The following is a 21,175-nucleotide window of genomic DNA, read 5'->3' as shown; positions in this document are numbered from 1 at the left end:
CCCTCTCTTCATCTCCCTCTGCCATCGTCCTGAGCTTATAGTGGTGAAATCATAGCAGTGGGAGTGAGCACGCGAAAGGAAAGAAGGAACTAATAGTTGCTGGGCGCCTACTAGATGTTTGGTTTATTGTCTACAGTTCTCGTTATCACCAGCCCCGAGGGAGGTTTAATGTCTCTCATTTTGTGGGAAAGGGGCAGGGGATAAAGAAAACCAGGTAACTTGGTCAAGGTTAACTGGCTGGCAAATCAGAGAGTTGGATTCGAGCCTAGTTGCCCCTGACCCAAATTTTCCAGTGCATGACCTTTGTCTCCATCAGCCATTCTCAGCCATTCTCCCCAGGGGACATTTGATCGCGTCTGGAGATATTGTTGGTTGTCACAACATCGGGGGTTAGAGTAGGGACGCTACCAGCATTTAGTGGGCAGAGACCAGGGAGGCTGTTAGACATCCCGCAATGCACAGGGCAGCTCCCGCAGCAAAGACTGATCTGGCCTCAGTGTCAGTAGCACCAAAGTTGAGAAAGCCCGGTCAGTGCCAAGAAGCCAGGGTGAATTTGGAAACGGCTGGACCAGGGACAGTATCCCCCTGGCTGAGTGCAGCCTTCTGGTCCTAGAGAGGCCCATCTAATTTCCCGAGACTCTCTAGAAAACTTAGTTTGAAAATGGTTGCAGAGCTTTTGGAAACTGGTAGATGTATGTACAAAAAAGTAAATATAATATACTTGAAGCAGTTCGCCTAAACACGGGCCAACAAGGTTGCCTTGACCTTTGAAAGAACACTCACCCTTTTTCTCCTTGCCCTAGAAAAAAAGGATACAATTTGCATCCAATTTTCATACAAAAAGTGTGTTCTATTTGGGATTAGATCGCTCCCAGGATTTAATACCTAGTGATTAAATGGATATTAAATAAAAGGACAACGACAAACATGAAATTGAATCATTGCTGAATTAGAAGTGTGTACTTTGTACGGTTAAGCTTTTAAGACTATATATAGTAGAAAGCAATTTAATAGTGACCAGTAACACATTTTTGTTAATGTGACACCGAATCTCTCTAAACAAGTGATTAAATTCTCAACTTATTTGAAATTTCTGCCTTTTACTATAAGAAACCATTTCTTGGGGTTTCTTGAACAGATTTTAGGGGAAGAGTTAGATCTGTGGCTCTGGGCTCTTGGTTTTTCTCTACGCTTTTTTTTTATATATATATATATTTTAAATGTCCCCTTTTGGAGCCAGAGAGCCAATTATTGGGGCTTGCAGCATTTCAGGTCATTGAACAATTTCTCGGGTTTAATAGGACATCGTATACTGTGTCCTGCCTGCCTTAAAGAACACCATGAGTGACATTTGAAGTATTCCAGAAGGACTACTGGCTGAGTGTGCACACGCACATCTGCGTGTGTGTGTGTGTGTGTGTGTGAGAGAGAGAGAGAGCAAGCCGCACCTCTCAGCTCTCTTGGGGTCAGTTGCTCTGACGTGAGAACCTGGATTTGAGAGCCACAGCTTGCTCTTTCAGACAGTGTCTCTTTACCAGTGACCTTCAAACATGGCCTTTGGGATCAGGAACGTGGCTGGCATTACCAGTGCAGAGCAGAGGAAGATGTGGTCCCTGCCATGTCACCATCCAATCTGCGCATGAGGCCGGGGCGGGGTGTGCGTGTGCGGAGCTCTGGTTCCTCTCCAGGGACCCGGGTCATTATCAAACTTCAGTTTCTCTCAGGATGATTTGAAAAGCAACATGCATTTCTCCAGCGTGAGGCCAAAAAGCAAAAGAGATTGTGCTTAGAGTCAAACGCTTTTGACCAAGGAAGTGAAACAGGTTGAGCTTCTGATTGGTGGGTCTTTTTTTTTTCTTACTGCTTTAATCTTTTTAGAGCCACACTATGGCATATGGAAGTTCCCAGGCCAGGCGTTGAATCGGAGCTGCAGCTGCCAGCCTACACCACTGCCACAGCAATGTTGGCTTGTGGCATCTTGTGGCAATGTGGGATCCTTAACCCACTGAGTGAGGCCAGGGATCGAACCTGCATCCTCACAGAGACAATGTCGGATCTTTAACCCACTGAGCCACAGTGGGAACTCCTGAATGGTGGTTCTTGGACCTAGTCAGTCCATCTGGCCAGTTTGGGTTTGCTCCTCACACTTCAGGACTTAGCCTTGGCTCAGAAGAGTTTCTTGGCCTGAACCTCCCCCTACAGTGCCCCTTTCCCAGGTTCCCCCCCGCTCCCCTGACACTCTTAGGGCTCCCAGCTTAGGTTTGTGTGGAGTAAACGAGCTGGCAACCAACCAGCTTTGCTTTCCAAATCACTTCATATCTTAGAGGAGATGGGCTGATGGCAAGGCCTTGTCCTCGGCATTTCCAAGAGTCTGTTCCCAGATGTCGACAGAGGGTATCCACGGATGCACCTTCACTGTTGGACGTTTCAGTCCAGACCAAAACCAAGATGCTCACCTCTGCCTGCTCGGCCCCCTGCAGGGCAACCCTGGCCTTTGACAGTCCGTGGCATTGGTTGGCTTCGTGCTTAGTTTTGATGAGTTTTTCCAGAAACTACTTTTACCCCCGTGACATCCAATAAGCACAAAAGCAAATACACATTCAAAACGCCAGTGGGAAATGTCTCCTGAACACTACAGAAACGCAAGTGGAGATGAAACAGGTCAAAGAAGGGGCGACAGTGATAAATGTTCCGTATCCTCCTGCGAGAGCTGTATTTGGTGGTGGGTATTATTCTGAAAACCAGGGAGCAAATAGTGTCAGCCTGCCGAAGCCACCCACGGCCATCAGCCCACCCCGAGGGAAAGTGAGTGACTGGTGAGATGAGTGGGGAACATGTGGGTGTGCAACAAGCATCCTTCGGATGATCCTTGTCTTGGAGAAGGTCCCGGTGCCCGCCAGCTGTGTGGACTTGCCGCCAGCCCCAGAAGCTCACCCGTCTGCAGAGGTGGTGTGCCCTCCTCTGGTATTTTGGTTGCCTCCCCCTCTGAGGTCAGGGCCCTGGCATTCTTTGTTCAGTGCAATGGCTTGAAGGCCCCTGCTTTTGCTACATGCCAAGAGAGCGTTTTCAGCTTTGAGAATGCAAATGCAGAAGGACGTCCAGTGGGTTCAAAGTAGGCTCCACACAGCAAAGAGACACAGAGAGCGACCTTGGTTACATCTGCAGTGCGGCCCCACCGAGGCCTCTGAGCTGCAAATGAATGTGGAAGCGGGAAGGGAACAGGTGACAGCTCTCAGATTGCACATGGCATTTACTTGGCCTGCGATGCCCCCCTCCACCCCCTGGCTGTGGATTCACGGATTGGCAGAGCCCTGTTATGGCTTCCGTTTGACTTGTAAATAGCCAGAGGGCTCTACAACCTGCCAGAAAACCATGCTTAAGCACCCCTCCATCATACTAAAAGCCTTGGAGACAAACTGCACTTTCTTAAGGAGGAGAGTTATCAGAGTCCTTCTAGCTGAGGCCTCTTGGTAAGGAGTGGTCTGGGACTCTTGGCCCACTCTGCCTCCCACGACCTATGGTTCACTAAATGAGAAAAGTGACAAGCGCGTCCCCAGTGAGGTTGGGAGCCCACTGGAAGAGAATTGGATCTGGTGGTGACAAGTTAAGGATGACCTGTCAGTGAACAGGGAGCCCTGATTTCAAGCCCTTTGGAAGCTCTTTATTTAGCTTCCTGATGCCCATAGCGCTGGTGTCCACCTCCCCAGGCCCAGGTCCTTTCTCCCGAGGTAGTTCATGATCTTGGGAATTTCACAGACATGTTTACCCCATCCCTCCTCCCCACAAAAAAAAAAAAAAAGCCTTTTAATTTGAGGGACTGCTGATTTTTATTTTGCTAGTGAAGCATATTTTAAAAAACAAATGCCATCACCCGGTAGAAAGGATACAATCTCCACTGTAAAATTTGAACACGTTTGGTTTGCTGGGAGACTCACAGTGTTGGCCTTCTCTTTCTTGGCACCTTCTGTATGCACTGGAGATAAGTCTTCTGTGGATGCATACCAGTTCTCGGTGGCTTCAGGAAACCACTGTCTAGCACCTGCCTGCAGAGATGAGGTGTGAGGAGAGGAGAATGGCGGGAGCAAGTGAAAAAAGACTCCAGACAGAGGCACGTGTTGAAGCTGGAGTGAAAACTCAGTGCCCAGAAATGTACAATCAGCAGATTAATTTTTTGCAGAGCTATAATTGCTTGTCATTTAAAAAAATCACTCACGGAATGTCAGATTTGTAAGGGCTTTTTTTTTTTATTTTAATGACCACACCCATGGCATATGAAAGCTCCTGGGCCAGGGATTGAATCTGACCTGCAGCTGCGACCTAGACCACAGCTGCGGCAACACCGGATCCTTTAACCCACAGCACTGGGCCAGGGATCAAACCCGCACCTCTGCAGCAACCTGAGCTGCTGCCGTCGGATTCTTAACCACTGTGCCACAGAGGGAACTCCTAAAAGGGTATTTTAAATAGTTGGTATCTCTGTTCTCTGCCTTCCCCGACAAGTGGCCCTCCCAGTGCAGGAGAAGGAACACTCTGCTTTAGCCAGGACGAATTTCTTCCTAACGTTTTGTTCTCAGCAGCATTGTGGCTTCCATGTAATGCTGCACGCTGGAATGTTACTGTTTCATGTGCACGTTAAAATTTTCTATTCTGAATGTCCGATCGCTCCTCTTTTCTCTAAGTGCTGTTGACAAAAATGAAATGCCCCATTCGTCTTGCTTCCTCGAAGGAAATACACCCTCTGCCTGCCTGCCACTGAAGCGGGCCATCGGCAGGGTGACAGACCTCTTTGGGTCTTGGTCTTTTAATCCTTAAACCAGGGCCTTGGAGGAGATGATCAAAGGGGCCCACTTCAGCCCTGCAGTCTTATTTCCTTGACGCGCTCTGTTTCTTGTAGCTGAGTTTTCTGGACATTGAGAAAACAGCTCTTTTGGTGACCTCTGAATCCTCTGTCAGGTTAAATAGCTATATGCTTTAATTTGTCTCTTCGCCTCAATCCCCTTAGTTCTGTTAGTTCCTTTAACCTAGAATTGATAATTTGGTCCTTTCTAAAGTCTTATCTAGGGTTTTCTTTGGCCTCAAGATTTTTGCTTATAAAAGTCTGCTGGCCCTATGGAAGTTTAAGGAGTTAACAATTGAGGGCATAACCGTTTGGGCAGAACTTTCCGTAAAGGTACTCATTCACCTTTTAAAAAACGTACTGTGGGTTTTTTTTCATCCACATTCTTACAGAACAATGTAAAAGGGTAGAACATCTGCCATCCAAAATAAGTTTGAGTTCCTAGATCAAACGCTTACACAGAGGCGAGATAATCCTTCAGAGGACAGAGGAAAGCGGTGGTGTGTTTCCCAGCTCTGCAGCCCAGGCTGCGCGACTCTGAGCTCTCGTTTCCTCTTCTCTATGACCAGGTTAGTTTGTGATGCCCACCTACTTTAAAGGGTTTTTGTAAGATGTAGATATTAGGCTGTGACATGGCTGACATTACACAGGCTGCGCTCTGAGTGGTAGTGGGTGTAGCTACAGTTGACAGTGAAAGAAGAACCGGTATCAACCTACGTCCTTAGCACGACTCCTGTTATTGGAAATCCGAAAAGTTTTTGCACACATAGCATAAATGAGATGGCTGAGATTTTGATAGCTGCATCGGAAATCATTTCATAGGTGGTTTACTCACTTGTCTTCTTAAAGAACTTATGCCCACCTCCCAAGTACAAAGAGTGCTCACTTTAAAAAAAGAAAAAGAAGAACACAAGTCGGAAAGTCCCTCAGTATCTCAGCCTCTCCCTGAGATAATCACTGTTAATTTGTTGTACCCACTTTTAGAAGTCTTTCTGGGATTGGATGGATGGGTGGATGGATGTTTGTAAAATGCAGTTTTGGTCCACAGATGTTCTTATCTACTAAAGTACGTTTGACAGCTTTCCGCATAAGTCACGTAGATGGACCTTATACTTTTAATGGCTACGTGCTCTTCCATTATATGACTCTATCATAACCAGTTCGCTAGGAGCAATGCTACAGACATCACCCTGGGACAGTGATCTGCAAATAGGACTGCCGGTACCTTGGGAGACCATGGAGACGTCCCAGGCCATGGATGGTGCCTCATCTTCTTAAGTCCTGTTTCTTCCAACTCATTTCCTGAGATCCCTGGCGTCATGCTGCTTTTTCTTTCCCATTCACTCTCTCCCACCTCACACGGCACAGCCAATCTCTTGCCCTCTCTAGAGGTGTAAAAACCCCTGGCACAGACTCAGAGACAATTCTGAGTTTGGTGTTAGACTTGAGAAATTGAAAAACTCTAGTGAGTGGACAGAAAGTCCATTTACAAGTTGGTTGGTTTCTTTGTTTTAATTTTTATTTGTTTTTATTATTATTATTTTATTTGTTATTGTTATTTCCCCAGTACAGTTTTTTTCTCCTGTACAGCATGGTGACCCAGTTACACATACATGTATACATTCTTTTTTCTCACATTATCATGCTCCATCATAAGTGACCAGATATAGTTCCCAGTGCTACACAGCAGCATCTCATTGCTGATCCATTCCAAAGGCAACAGTTTGCATCTATTAACCCCAAGTTCCCAAGCCATCCCACTCCCTCCCCCTGCCCCTTGGCAACCACAAGTCTATTTCCCAAGTGCATGGTTTTCTTTTCTGTGGAAAGGTTCATTTGTGCCATATATTTGATTCCAGATATAAATGATAAAATATAGTATTTGTCTTTCTCTTTCTTATTTCACTCAGTGTGAGAGTCTCTAGTTCTATCCATGTTGCTGCAAATGGCATTATTTTGTTCTTTTTTATGGCTGAGTAGTATATATAAACCCCACATCTTCCTAATCCAATCTTCTGCCGATGGACATTTGGGTTGTTTCCATGTCCTGGCTATTGTGAATAGTGCTGCAATGAACATACGGGTGCATGTGTCTTTTTTAAGGAAAGTTTTGTCCGGATATATGCCCAAGAGTGGGATTGCTGGGTCATATGGTAGTTCTATGTATAGATTTCTAAGGTACCTCCATACTGATCTCCATAGTGGTTGTACCATTTTACATTCCCACCAAGAGTGCAGGAGGGTTCCCTTTTCTCCATACCCACCACCCCCAGCATTTGTTATTTGTGGACTTATTAATGATGGTCATTCTGACTGGGGTGAGGTGATATCTCATGGTAGTTTTGATTTGCATTTCTCTAATAATCAGCGATGCTGAGGATTTTTTCATGTGCTTGTTGGCCATCTGTATATCTTCTTCGGAGAAATGTCTATTCAGGTCTTTTGCCCATTTTTCTTTTCTTTTTTTTTTTTTTTTGGCTTTTTGCCTTTTTTAGGGCCGCTCCCAAGGCATATGGAAGTTCCCAGACCAGGGGTCCAATCGGAGCTGTAGCTGCCGGCCTATACCAGAGCCACAGCAACACCAGATCTGAGCCACGTCTGCAACCTGCACCACAAATCACGGCAACGCTGGAACCTTAACCCACTGAGCAAGGCCAGGGATCGAACCTGCAACCTCATGGTTCCTAGTTGAATTCGTTTCTGCTGTGCCACAATGGGAACTCCTGCCCATTTTTCAATTGGGTTGTTGGCTTTTTTGCTGTTGAGTTGTATAAGTTGCTTGTATATTCTAGAGATTAAGCCCTTGTCAGTTGCATCGTTTGAAGCGATTTTCTCCCATTCTGTAAGTTGTCTTTTTGTTTTCTTTTCGGTTTCCTTTGCTGTGCAAAAGCTTGTCAGTTTGATTAGGTCCCATCGATTTATTTTTGCTTTTATTTCTGTTGCTTTGGGAGACTGACCTGAGAAACATTTGTAAGGTTGATGTCAGAGAATGTTTTGCCTATGTTCTCTTCCAGGAGTTTGATGGTGTCTTGTCTTATATTTAAGTCTTGAAGCCATTTTGAGTTTATTTTCGTGCATGGTGTGAGGGTGTGTTCTAGTTTCATTGCTTTGCATGCAGCTGTCCAGGTCTCCCAGTAATACTTGCTGAAAATACTCTCTTTTTCCCATTTGATGTTCTTGTCAAAGATTAATTGACCAAAGGTGTCTGGGTTTATTTCTGGGTTCTCTCTTCTGTTCCATTGGTCTGTCTGTCTGTTTTGGTACCAGTACCACACTGTCTTGATGACTCTGGCTTTGTAATATTGCCTGAAGTCTGGGAGAGTTATGCCTCCTGCTTAGTTTTTGTTCCTCAGGATTGTTTTGGCGATTCTGGGTCTTTTGTGGTTCCATATAAATGTTTGGATTGTTTGTTCTAGTTCTGTGGAAAATGTCCTGGGTCATTTGATAGGGGTTGCATTGAATCTGTAGATTGCTTTGGGTAGTATTGGTTGGTTTCTAATTCCAAGAAAATTGAAGGAGGCACTCACTGAGCTGTTCATCGATAGGTTGTTAAAAATAGTTTTTGATGATGCTAGACCACTGTCTGATTTTTGGTATATAAATTGCAAGGAGGTCAAAGAATTGAGTGACATTGTGATAACAACATTCTTCTGGAGTTCCCATCATGGCTCAGGGCTTAAGAACCTGACTAGTATCCATGAGCATGTGGGTTTGATCCCTGGCCTCGATCAGTGGGTTAAGGATCTGGCATTGCCGTGAGCTGTGGCATAGGTCTCAGACACTGCTGGGATCTCCTGTTGCTGTGACTGTGGCGTAGACCGGCATCTGCAGGTCTGATTTGACCACTAGCCTGGGGACGTCCCTTTTCCGCAGGTGCGGCCCTTAAAAAAAAAATTCTTTCTGTTCCCATCTACTTATTTCTGTGTTAACAAAGTTTCTTGGCACTTATGTTCATAAAACAAGTTAGGAATAGAGTTGATACCAAGCCATGTCATTCTGATGATAGTAGTCATACACATAGTACTTGAAGTGATGGAGGGAAAAGCCCAATAAAATTCTACTGCTTAATGCTATTAAATTCCTCATCAAAATGTGCAGTATGTATATACATGTGTTTTGATAATTTGCATAGTCATAATAATTATAATGATAACTCAATCCAGAAAAAAAGAATTTTTACACCTAGAGCCTTTTGATTTCAGGAAATAAAAAAAAATTACGGTCTTCAATTTATATATTTCTTATAGCACGAAAAGATGAAAACGTAATTGAGAAAGGACAAAATTAACAGAAGCATAAAATATTAGAATACATTAGAATAGAATTCACCAGTGGAAGTATGATGAAAATATGAATTCAAAAAGGGAAAGGAATGATGCAGAATTTCCAGCTGTTAAAGAAAAGCTTATTCATGATTTTTTTTTTTAAATGAATGATGGCAGTTGTGAAATCGCCATGGTATTCAAATTTATAGTGAATATATTCAAGAGAGCAATATTGTATTTTAAAATATCAATATTTAGAATATAGCAGAAATTCTATCCTTTGTGAACCAAACTTGTGTAACGTCAGATGTGTGAGGGGGTGCATAGGTTTTCAAAATTATTTTGATAGCTACGCTGGTAAACAGTCTGAACACCACTGGCCTCGTAAATATATGTCATTGTACACTTTCATAAACATTGCTATGGATTAATTTCTAGAAGCAGACTCTCTGAAGGTGTGCACATTTACATTTTGTGACAGGCATTGCCAGGCAGCATTACAAAAAAGTCGTGCCAGTTTACATTGCTGTGAATGGTAGCCTAGCTACAATTTCCAATAAAGGCATTATTTATTAGATCATTTTTGCATAGCAAATTTGGACCCGTAGAGAGCGATTTTGAAAGGAATGTAAATGTGCATCATTACCTTTCTGCACTTAGATGTTGCTTGTTACGGATGCCCAGGAAGCTCTTCTTCACCTGTCCGCAGTCCTAGACTTCAGGAAGAGGCTCCGCCCCCTGCGCCCATCTAAATTAGGTCACCATGCTAATTTCCTCTTTTCCTTGTCTCTGGTAGTAGCTAGCAGAATTTGTAATTATGTCTACCAAATGTTGTCTCTCTCAGGGGGCTCTAAGCTCCGTGGGGTAGGGACCGTGGCTGTTTCGGTCACCACTGCTCCCCTACCCCCATGCCTAGCCCAGCGCCTGGCCCAGAGCGCTCACTTAGGAAATATGTCCTGAATGAGTGAACTGAGCCTGTTCGAGGAGAAACAGCATGATGTAAGATCATGTTAGAGATCTTCGTTGCCACGAGCCCCATGTGGCTCTTTAAATGTAATTTAAATCATCACACTTACGCATGTGGCGTGTGCTCAGTGGCCACTTAGCCGGTTTCCGTCCTCACAGCACCTTTCAGTGGATGGTGCTGACATAGAGTGATTGTACCTTTATTTTCAAAACCTTCACTATGCCTGGCACAGAGTAGATACTTAATAAATGTTTGATTATGCGAACAAGTAAATGAACTCTTATCTCCATCTCTTACTCTTCGGTTACAAGTTTCCATGTAGAAGTTAGGTTGTATTGAGCAGCCAAACATTCTCCCTTAACCTGCCTAACACCTTGCATTTCTTACCAGAGATTGCTTTCCAGAGGTTGCTTTCTTGGTCCTTTTTAAAAACACAGGTTAATACAATAGAACAAAGGCAGCTTGTTATCAGAGCATAGGGATTTCTTCACAGACACATAAATGACATTTCCTGGCATCTGTTCTTGTTCTTGGTATAGGAACAATTCTCAGAGTTTGTTCGCAATTAGATGAGAAGGAAGGTCGCTGTTCCTGCTGTCTATCCAGTGCTCTATCACAGAAGGAATTCCACCAGCACAAATCTGAAGGTGGGCCCGGCCACGTTCTGGCTGTGACCTTGATCAAGTTGTCTAACCTCTGACCCTCCATCTCTCCCTTTATGGAAGAGGGGAGCCGGCTCGGCATAGGTTTTCATGAGGGTTAAATGAGCAGGTGGATGAAGTGTGGAATAGTTGGGGTGGCTGAACGGTAGCCCAAACTTGTTTACTCTTAGCAGCTTGTGTCCCACCTGGTTTACAAATGAAAACACAGCAGCGAATCTGCTATATCCTTGTACATTTTGGAGGGCTTATTTTCCTGCAGAATTTAATCATTGCTCAAATGAGAATTTTTCAGTTGGAAACTCAGCTAACACAGGTGTTCATTGACCCCGAATAAAGGGCTCATCTTTGTAGTCTGCACAGATTTTCCACACTAGTCAAATGACTTACATGCAGGGTGAGATTTCCTCCTGTCCAGACTGCCTGGAGGTGCTTCTTCATTGTGGAGAAGGTACCTGTGGCCCTGTGGTTTAGTTTTCTCATCTTAGAAGTCCAGTATGCTATCTGCTGTGCTATGGAGCTTGATAGGGTTTTCTCATCTTAAGTCTCAAAAAAAGAATTTTTTTTCACGTTTAGAAAAAAAAAAAAAAAGAGTTCCCATCGTGGCTCAGGGGAAGTGAATCTGGCTAGCATCCATGAGGACATGTGTTCGTTTCCTGGCCTCACTCAGTGGGTTAAGGATCCGGCGTTGCCATGAGCTGTGGTGTAGGTCGCAGACATGGCTCGGATCTGGCATTGCTGTGGCTCTAGCGTAGGCCAGTGGCTACAGCTCTGATTTGACCCCTAGCCTGGGAAGCTCCATATGCTGTGAGTGCAGCCCTAAAAAGGAAAAAAAAAAGAAAAAAAAAAGATTCAGCCTTGCGCTTATATCTGTGCTCCCACAGCACACAATTCCATCAACCCATCAACAGTGTATGAGAACAAAATTCTACCTGTGTGATTTGAAAGGGTTTTCACATGATCTCTCATTTACAAAAGAATAACCCCGAAAAGCTGATAGCTCAGATAATTCCCTCATTGTATTTTTTTTTTCCTGGTGGGAAAACTGAAGCCCAGAAAGTTTTGTACATTTATTCAGTGATCATTCATTTATTGAATACTCACCACAAGCCAGGAATAGTGCTAGGCCTGGGAAAAACAGAGATAAAAGCCATGGCTTCCTCATGAGAAAAAGAATTGTGTGTGTATTCATGACTGGGTCACTTTGCCGTACAGCAGAAACTGACACAACACTGTAAATCAACTATCTTTTGTTTGCGTTTTTGTTTTTGTTTTTGCCTGCTTTTTAGGGCTGCAACCATGGCATATGGAGGTTCTCAGGGTAGGGGTCCAATCAGAGCTATAGTTGCTGACCTACACCACAGCCACAGCAATGCTAGATCCAAGCAACATCTTTGATCTTCACCACAGCTTACAGCAATGCTGGATCCTTAACCCAGTGAGTGGATCCAGGGATCAAACGTGCATCCTTATTATGTATACTAGTCAGATTCGTTTCTGCTGAGCCATGATGGGAACGCCTACTATATACTTTTTTACCTTTGTTTGTTTTTTGTTTTTGTTTTTTGCTTTTTAGGACCGCACCTGCAGCATATGGAGGTTCCCAGGCTAGGGGTTGAGTCAAATCAGAGCTACAGCTGCTGGCCTACACCGCAGCCACAGCAGCACAGGATCCGAGCTGCGTCTGCGACCTACACCATAGTTCACAGTGACACCGGATCCTTAACCCACTGAGCAAGGCCAGGGATCAAACCCACAACCTCATGGTTCCTAGTTGGATTCATTTCCACTGCGTCATGACGGGAACTCCAATATATTCTAATAATTAAAAAAAAAAAAAAAAAAAGCGCCATAGCTTCTTTCCTGGCTGGTGGCTGGTGGTGGTAACAGATCAGCAAAGACTATCAGTTCAGGGCGCTAAATGCTGAGAGTGGAGTGATGAGTGTCTAGGGAGCACCCAGGTCAGTTTTCAGGTGTAGTCTGGATCCTTAGAAGAGGGCTTAGTTTTCAAGCCAAGCCTTGATGGCCCCAGGGAAAGGAAGGGGAGGGAAGGAAGTCATCAAGGAACAGAGGGGCCTTGGCTGTGCTAAGGCATCAGGATTTCATTGGTATTTGGGAAAGACTTTAAGCAGTGAAGGGACATGCTCAGATCTGCACTTGACACGTCTCTCTCTGGTGGCAGCCTGTAGCGTGGTACAGGAGTGAGAAATCCATCACAGCAGTTCCAAGCAAGAAGTTCCAGCAGCCCTAATGGTCCTTGACCAACGTAGAGGAGATGGGGTGGCTTCCAGAGATACTGGGAGGGAGCGATAATGCCAGGCTTCCAGTGCCGGAAACTTCTACTCTAGGGCTCATTCTCAAGTCCAGAGTGGCAAGTTACAGTAAATAAACAGAGCCACTTAGGAGCTCACCCACAGTTTCTTTGGCGACAGCAAGCCCATCTCACACTTTTGACTCTTTCTCCTCTGTGTTTTCAGTGGATGTGTTTTAGGTCACCTGCGGTCACTGGTACCATCCCTCCCATTGATGGAAAATGAGCCCACAGTTTCTAATTGAACTAAATAGGGTATGACTGAAATTCATGGAAAGTGGGCAAGTCCATGTGCTGTGGAGAGTCAAAGACCTTTCCAAGCCGGACTCTGTGTCCAACATGAATTATCCCCATATGTCTGCAGAGGGTTCGTCTTCCAAGTAGCAGACAAGCCAAAGGCCTCGCATCCTTATGAAAATAACTTTTAAAAAATACCCAACATTTGCCAGTTCAAGAGTTTGGGATTGGCTTATAGGCATTAAAACCATTTTTTATTAAGAGGAAAAATTCCCAACCAGGCTGAGAAAGTACATATCAAGTTTCAGCCTGATTCATTTCAAAACCACCCTGAAAATTGGGACATTTTCTTCGCCCCACCATGGGTTAGTCATGGAAATTCTGCCTTAATCTCAGCTACCTCGGCCACAGTCATGAGAGCATGCCCCGTGCCACTGAAGATGTACGTTATAGTGCTGAAGAGTTTCCCCCTTGGCTGTCAGAAAGCAGAACTGCCTCAAAGTTCAAGGCCCGAGTTCCCCTTTACAGCACGTGACCTCACCTGCGGTGCATCTTTCTCTTCCTGGCAGTTTGGTTTCGTTGGTTGTTTCCCCAAAATGCTTTTCACGAGCACAAACTGTAGAAATTTCAACACGGCTGAAGGTGCACGGAGCACTTAAGTGCACGGCTTCTCCCCCCGTGCCCCCCGTGGAACTGGCCCTCTTCTCGCTCTTGAGCGACAGCGTCGAGGCAGCCTTCTGGGCCATCGGTCATGGAGATGCTGGCCGAGTGTGCTCGCTGAGTATGGCCAGGCTTCCGCATGTGCGGGTCTTTGTAGTGCAGACCTCAGCCAGGAAAACACGATGGGCCAGCCAAAGGCTGCCTTCCACCCCGAGGCGGCCACCTCTGCCGTCGGAGTTCTTTCTTGTGACAGTGGGTGCCTTCGGCGGCTTGTTCATTTGTCCCTTCCTTCGCAGAGTATCAAGCCTGTTTTCCCCAGGAAGACGCTAGACGTTGGGAGCACAGGGATGGGTCCCTGCCCTCCGGGGCTCGTGGTCTAAGTGTGGGGAGACGGACACCAGGCCCTGGAGTGGTTTCCGACATATGATTTATTACAGACCACCAGCTCACACGCTGTCAACCCCTCCACTCCCCTGGGGACTTGATTCTTTCAGCGGCCCCGGAGGGTGGGGAGGGAGCGCAGATGGAGCCCAGCGGAAGCTTCCCGGGTGTGACCTTCCCTGTCCCTGCACGCCAGGGGGTGCGCCCAGTCCACTGTAAGGGGGTCCTGCAACGCCCCTGGCTCCCCCCTCCTGCCTGCTCTGCGTGCTGGGCCCCCTCCTCGCTCCAGCTGCCGTGTTTCTAACTTGTCACCCAGTGCCTTTGATTGACACTTTTATCACCTTCGTTCCCCACGCACCAGGTTAGCAGGGCACCCACCCCATGAGGAGCCTTACTTTCGACGCCTCCCTGGGCCCCGGAGCACCCCGCTGCTCCCCTGGTGGCCCTCGCCCCAGCGTCCTCTTCTCGCCTCCATTTGTTCAAGTCCAAGCTTGTCCCTCTGTCCCCTCAGCCCCCAGGCTCTGCTGGAGCAGTGCTTCTCTGTGTAGGCTGCTAACGACACACTCAGAAACCTGGAGAAATTGAGAGCCTGCCCCAGCCTCGACTGCGCCCCAGGCTAATCCAGTCGGTCCCAGGGTGGCATCCAGGCCTGAGCCTTTTCTTTTTTTAATTGTCCAGGTGGCTCCACTCTGCAGCCAAGGTGGCTGAAGCAGAGTCTGCTGGCTTTTAATTGTTCTTTAATTGCTTCAAGCCTGCTCAGGCTGTGCCTCCAGAGCTTGCTACATTTTCCAGCATGGAGGCAGAGGTGGTGTGGTCCCTCTCAGCCCCTGGCAGCGCCCAGCCTAGGCCCCTGGCGCTGGCTCATTTGCTGGAACCTTTACCAGCCACTCCTTCAGCTCTTCCCGGCTGCCTGCTCAGCATCTGCTCCTCAGTCTTGAGTCCTCGCTCCTCTGCCCCAGGCTTCCTGTCACCCCCACCCCACTGCCAGGAGACCTCCCTGTCCTGTGCCTTATTCCCTTCTTTAGGGCCAAAGTGGGGAGCCACATGGAAAACCCGCTAAACTCACCATATATAGAGTGCATGCAAGTATATTTGTGCAGCACTTTTTCTTGATAAAAAACAAAAACAGAAATGGGGGTGGTGTTGGTGGTAGGGCAGGGAATAAATTGGAAACTGATTACCCAGTGATAAGAGATTGATTCACTAAATCATGAATCGCAATGCAGTAGAAGATTCTACAACAATCAAAATATTTATGAATGATTTCTAGCATCGCAGCATATCATGTTTAGTGAAATAAGCAGAATGCAATACCACATATAATGTGAACTAGGCTATCTATTTATAGAAAAAAGCCTGAAGGGAAGCATAGCAAAATACTAATAGTGCTTGTCTCCATGTGGTCAGATCATAGTTGACTTTGTTTTGTTGTTACAGTTTTATGGCTTAAAAAAATTTTTACATTGTGCACATATTACTTTTGTAATCAGAGAAAAATTAACTGGGGAGGTATTAATATCAGGTGATGGCTTTGGGCATCAATCCACGTGTGTAATTAGGAATTTCCATTCCAGACAATGTGGAGTTGGTAGAGTGCGTGGGGGTGGGGTCCGAAGGGGAATCTTTTAGGACAATAAGATTCTCTTAAAGGGAAGATTCTCTTCTCTCCAGGAAGCCCTGGAGTTCCCTTTGTGGCTCAGTGGCTAATGAATCCCACTGGGAACCACAAGAATGCGAGTTTGATCCCTGGCCGCGTTCAGTGGGTTAAGGATCTGGCGTTGCCGTGAGTTGTGGTGGTAGGTCAAAGATACAGCTCAGATCTGGCATTGCTGTGGCTCTGGGGTAGGCCAGCATCTATAGCTCTGATTAGACCCCTAACCTGGGGACCTCCATATGCTGGGGGTGAGGCCTTGGGGAAAAAAAATAGAAGGGCCCTGAGAGAGTCAGGCCTAGCAGTGAGCATCTTGGCCTGTCCCCGAGCCCACGAGCCCACTGATCTGGCTGGAGAGCTGGGGCCCTTTGGAGCTGCTTGGCTCCTGCTTGGTCTCAGGGCGTCACTGATAATTTTCTTGTGCTGTCTCTGCAGAGCATTAACCTTGGGTTCCAGTTGCTTTGCCCCATGAGATGAGTTCATACTGAGCAATTATTCATTCCCCAGGCACTAGGACAAAGTCCTGTAAGATTATCCCAGGTGTAATGTAATGTAATGGTTTGTCCCGACCAGTGACTTGTGCTTGATTTTGTATATTCCACAAAAGGAAGTCATTTGTAGACGACACCTGCCTGTTCATTAATAGAATAAAGCTGTCACATAGCCAGACCACTTATTATAGCCCCCAACAAGAGAGCTGTCCCCAAAATAAGGAGGGAAGCAAAACATACATGATTTTGATCTTTTCTGTCCTAAGCCAGCCTGTTTGCAGTTATGGCAGTTCAAGATGCTTTTAGCTGTAAATAAAAAATGTGTGACTCAAATTAGCTGAAATGGCAGGACTTGCTCATTTCACATGGCCAGAAGTATGGACACTTGCTCATTCCAGGGTTGGTGAATGGCTCACTGGGGTGGCCCGTCACCCAGGCTCTTACCGTTTTCCTGCTCTGTTATCCTCAAGATCCCCAAGAGCATCTCCCTCATGGTTCATAATAGAGTGTGTTAGTCATTTGTGCAATGGCAGGAAAAAGGCTGAAAAGTGCTGCTGCAAGAAGTAGCAGGAAGAGGCTCGAAACACGCCGGGTACACAGGTGCTTAGTGGTCGAGCCGGGATTTGAACCCAGACCACCTAGCTCCAAAGCCATGCCTATCTTAGTCTGCTAGGTTACCATAGCAGAACTTAAACAAAAGACACCTATTTCCCACAGTCCTGGAGGCCGTGAAGGCCAAGATCAAGGCACCAGTAGATCCTGTGTCTCTGGAGGACCCTCTTCCTGGTTCACTGACGCTGTCTCCTCGCTGCGTCCTCAAAGGGTGGCAGGGGCGAGGGGGCGCTAGTCTCTTTCTCTTCGTCTCAGGACACTAAGTCCCTCCACAGCTCAGGCATCTTCTTCTTACACAACAGCATCCCAAGCAGAAAGGAAGCGGAAGCAGCCACCCATATGGCCTTCTCAGCTGCTTCTCTAGGCAGAGAGGAAACTTCGTTCCCAGAGGCTCGCCGTAGACTTCCTTTTATTTCTCAGTGACCCGAATTGGGCTCCACGGCCACCTCTAAACCAACCAGAGGCCAAGAGGAGCAGGAACACCATTACTGGTGTAGCCCAGCCATGCTTCAGCTGAGCACGTTGTCCTGAAACAAAACCGGGGCTCCGTTAGAAAGGAGAGCGGGAATGGTCAGAGAAGGCAGCCCTTCATGAAACAGTCTACCTGTCAGGAAGACAGGGCGTGGCTCCATTCGCCAGCAAGGATGAGTCTCCGGGTCGGCCCCTTTCTGCCAGCCCTTCCTCTGTGCGTCACATACATACCTACACTTGATGTGTAAATCCCCAGAACTCTGTAAAAGCAGGTGACCCCTGGGCCTGACCATTTGTTGAAGGAGGTAGCCGAGTCAAGGCAAAGGCCTTCCTCTTGAACACATGCCGGATCAGCCACAGCCGATGGGAACTCTCTGAGGGCAGGCTCGTTTCTGCCACGGTCACTGGTGTAGCCTTGGCATCTAGCTCTGTATGTCGCACAGAATAGTTACTTAGTCCTGACAGAGCTAATGAATGGGCAGACTGATGGCTGAAGAAGGTAGCGTCTCCACTGAGCGATGCTTCTGGAAGCAGAATGGTGCCGGGCTCTGTGCATCATCTGGAGAAGTAGAAGCTTGCTCCCCATTTCCAGGGGCTTAATAGTCTACAGGTAGGTGGAGGTCAGAGAACGGCGGTACAACCAGAGGAGGCGGCTGCCTTCTCTTGTCTTTTGAAATCAACGACCAGCATGCACTTGCCCAAGGACATTGTACCTTGTGAGAACTGCTTATCGTGTTGTCGCACCCTCCAAAATGGACTTGGATTTGTGGAAGAAAGAGGATTCCGCCTTTAACCCCGCGTTCAGTGGCTTTCGAGGATTTCCAAATCTAGCTGTCGAGGGGGGAAAGAGAGATCACGTGGCTCTTTCCTCTGTGCTAGCTTGTTAAACCGAGGAGGAAACGATTCTTTTACTCAGTTCGAGTCACCTTTGTTGGATGAGCAAAGGGTGGAAACAGCCTTCGTCAATGATGAAGCATAGCAAGTAAGGAAAAGAGGTGTTTGGGGCGTGTTACAAGAACCTTCCCTCACTCCTATGGTTGCTCTTCAAAAAACCTGTTTTATTTTTGTTTCAGACCTAGAAGGGTTTGACTCCGTGGTGTCGTCTACTGAGAAACTCAGTCACCCAACCACAAGTCGACCCAAAGCCACGGGGAGGCGGCCTCCGTCCCAGTCGCTCACATCCGTAAGTGTCTCCTTGCGTTGCGCCAGCGGGAAAGCGGGAAAGCCTGGAGACTCTAGCTGAGGACTCCGTGCAAGTAGCTGATTGGAGGACTCACTGGGAGAGGAAGGTCATGTGACACACTGCTGAACAGGAGTGTCTGCTGGAATCAAGCAGTCTTTCTTTTTGTTCTTTTTGTCTGCCAGCGAGGTGGGAACTCGTGAGTCCCACTTTCCTTCTCTCTCCTCCCCGACTGATTCTTGTTTGAACCTGAGATGAAATTGGTAAGGAAAACATTGTCCTGTTTTATGGTGGGAAAGGCGAGCAAGGCTGGTTTGGTCTGTCCTCAAGGGAGAACTTTAAAAAAATAAAAGGCTCTGCCGCTCTACAGCACTTGGCACTGGCCGATCCTTTTTCTCTCAAAGCCCTGTCCTCGGCAGCCCTCCCCAGAACCCCACGCGGACCTTTAGGCGATGGCTTTTAAACATACGAGGCCCCGGGTCATGCAGGAAAGCATAGTCAGACGCCTCTGGATAACCCACAGAAGTTTTTGTTGGGGTCGTTTTGAATACCTTCACTGCTTATTAGAAACCTGTAACACTTTTAGTGTACCAAATTTGAGGAACAAAATGCGTAAAGATGTAAGTTACCTGTGGTCCTGCTCCGCAGAGCCGAGACCTGTTACCCTCCTGCTGTATATCCTTTACTTCTTCAAAACTGGGGTCACACAGAACACACGGCATTGGAACTTGCTTCCTCCCCCTTCCACTGTGCACCTTCTCCCCCGTCATTGCACATCCTTCCATCGCATCACAGCCTACGGCCGCCTAGTGTTCTCACCTGGACATTTATGTTCTTTCCATTTCTTCATCATAAACACTGACATGAATGACACTGTAGAAGAATGTTCATGCTACTGCCAGCAGTGTATGTGTGCGGGGGGCGGTGGGGGGGGTATGTCTCTGTCTGCCTGTCTGTCCGTCTGTTTATCTGTCTCGCTATGTCACATTGCCTTGTCCATCAAGGAATGAACCTCTTTCAAGTTTCCCAGGACACTTTCTCCTGATCCTACCAAAGGGGTCCCCCTTTAGAAGAAGAAGCGTACCATTTCCTTTGAACCTCTTCTCTCAATAACCACTGAGTCTGGAAGCGTGATTTGAGTCATCCTCTTCTTCCTCGTTGTGGAAAACATAGCGAACGATGTGTTGACATCTGTTGGGAGAAAGACTTAAGTGGCTTGCTTTTCCACTCCTATATAGAGCCCTGTGTCAACACCACCTTCTCCCCTCTCCCGTCTCCACACCTTCCCCAAGCACCTCATATACACACAGCCGCTTTAATTGATTCTTAGTAGCTCTGTGTTTATATTTTTAATCCTACCTCCCAAATCGTCTCTATAAATCCTGCGTCATTTTTGTTTCCCCTCTGGATTTTTTTCCAACTTTTCAAGATCTAGAGGGCCTTGAGGCATCAGAATTAAATACAGAAAAATTCACCCCACCCTTGGTGCATGCATCCCGCATCTGGGAGTTTATATATATTTAGGGGAGACCAGGCAAAAGCATCTCAGCTTCACTCCACGTTTAGACTATGCATTTGTTCATTCACTCATCCAGCAAATACTGACAGGCATCTCCTAGGGGTTCTGCTCTGTGCCAGGTCCCAAGGACGCAATGGGGAATGAGATGGACATGGTCCCCGCCTGCAGGAAGCTTATGGCACAGTGGCTCAAAGTTTGATGTTTTATACAGAACAGTTTTTGTTTGTGGACCTAAAACAACAGGATACATTTCTGCTTGAAAGTACAATTACCATGCTCTCTTCCCTTCATTCCTATCTGTCTCCATATGGACCTGTACACTCAATTCATGCTTAGTCTCCTTCCTGGTGGTACCTGTAGGTTTGTCATTGCAAAGTAGGAATCATGGGTATGGATCTATTCCTAAAAGGCCATTGGAGGGAGTGGTCGAGCAAATGCATTAGTCATGACCCCCCAGCCTGGGGCCCCTCACCCTAGTTTGAGCTATTCATGTTCATAGAATTCAAAGAACAAGCTTTGACTGGCACCTCATGAACCCCCAGGTTACGTAGGAGGAAACTGGCTTTTTGAATAAAATCTCAAAATGAAAGGATAAAGGCAACGGAAGGTGGTTAAGCAGTTAAGCTTAGTTGAAAAGAAAGCTTGGTTGGGCTGTGTTATTCTAGGTAATTGGATTTTCAGATTAAGTGAAAATTAACAACCAATACCTTTTAATTTTGAAACATTGCTTACTAATTCCCTAAATGCATTGCCTCAGTAAGCAGCGTAAACAGAAGAAAACAAACAGTCCTGGTAGGTGTGATTTTTCTGTGACGGCGCCAAGGGGTGAATCTAAATGTGACAATTTTTCCCACCTCGGGAGTAGAAGGCATAGAGGTGAGGCTGAATATGAGGTCGTCTTAAGATACCGCTGGAAGATTCTTCCTTTAAAAAG

General features: G+C 46.5%; 1 protein-coding gene across 14 annotated transcripts in view; it reads left to right on the top strand.

The window, feature by feature from the left end:
- The window catches only part of SH3KBP1 (SH3 domain containing kinase binding protein 1), a 342,082-nt gene that overhangs the window by 308,283 nt on the left and 12,624 nt on the right, over positions 1-21,175 (top strand). For all 14 annotated transcript variants that reach the window (XM_021080257.1, XM_013985983.2, XM_005673482.3 and 11 more), the window contains one exon: positions 18,616-18,725. In XM_021080257.1, the coding sequence (XP_020935916.1) occupies positions 18,616-18,725 (110 nt within the window). The remainder of the gene's footprint in view (positions 1-18,615; positions 18,726-21,175) is intronic.

This window comes from Sus scrofa, chromosome X, assembly GCF_000003025.6.
Source record: "Sus scrofa isolate TJ Tabasco breed Duroc chromosome X, Sscrofa11.1, whole genome shotgun sequence".
Lineage (NCBI taxonomy): Eukaryota > Metazoa > Chordata > Mammalia > Artiodactyla > Suidae > Sus > Sus scrofa.
This window is presented reverse-complemented; position numbering and strand designations above follow the sequence as displayed.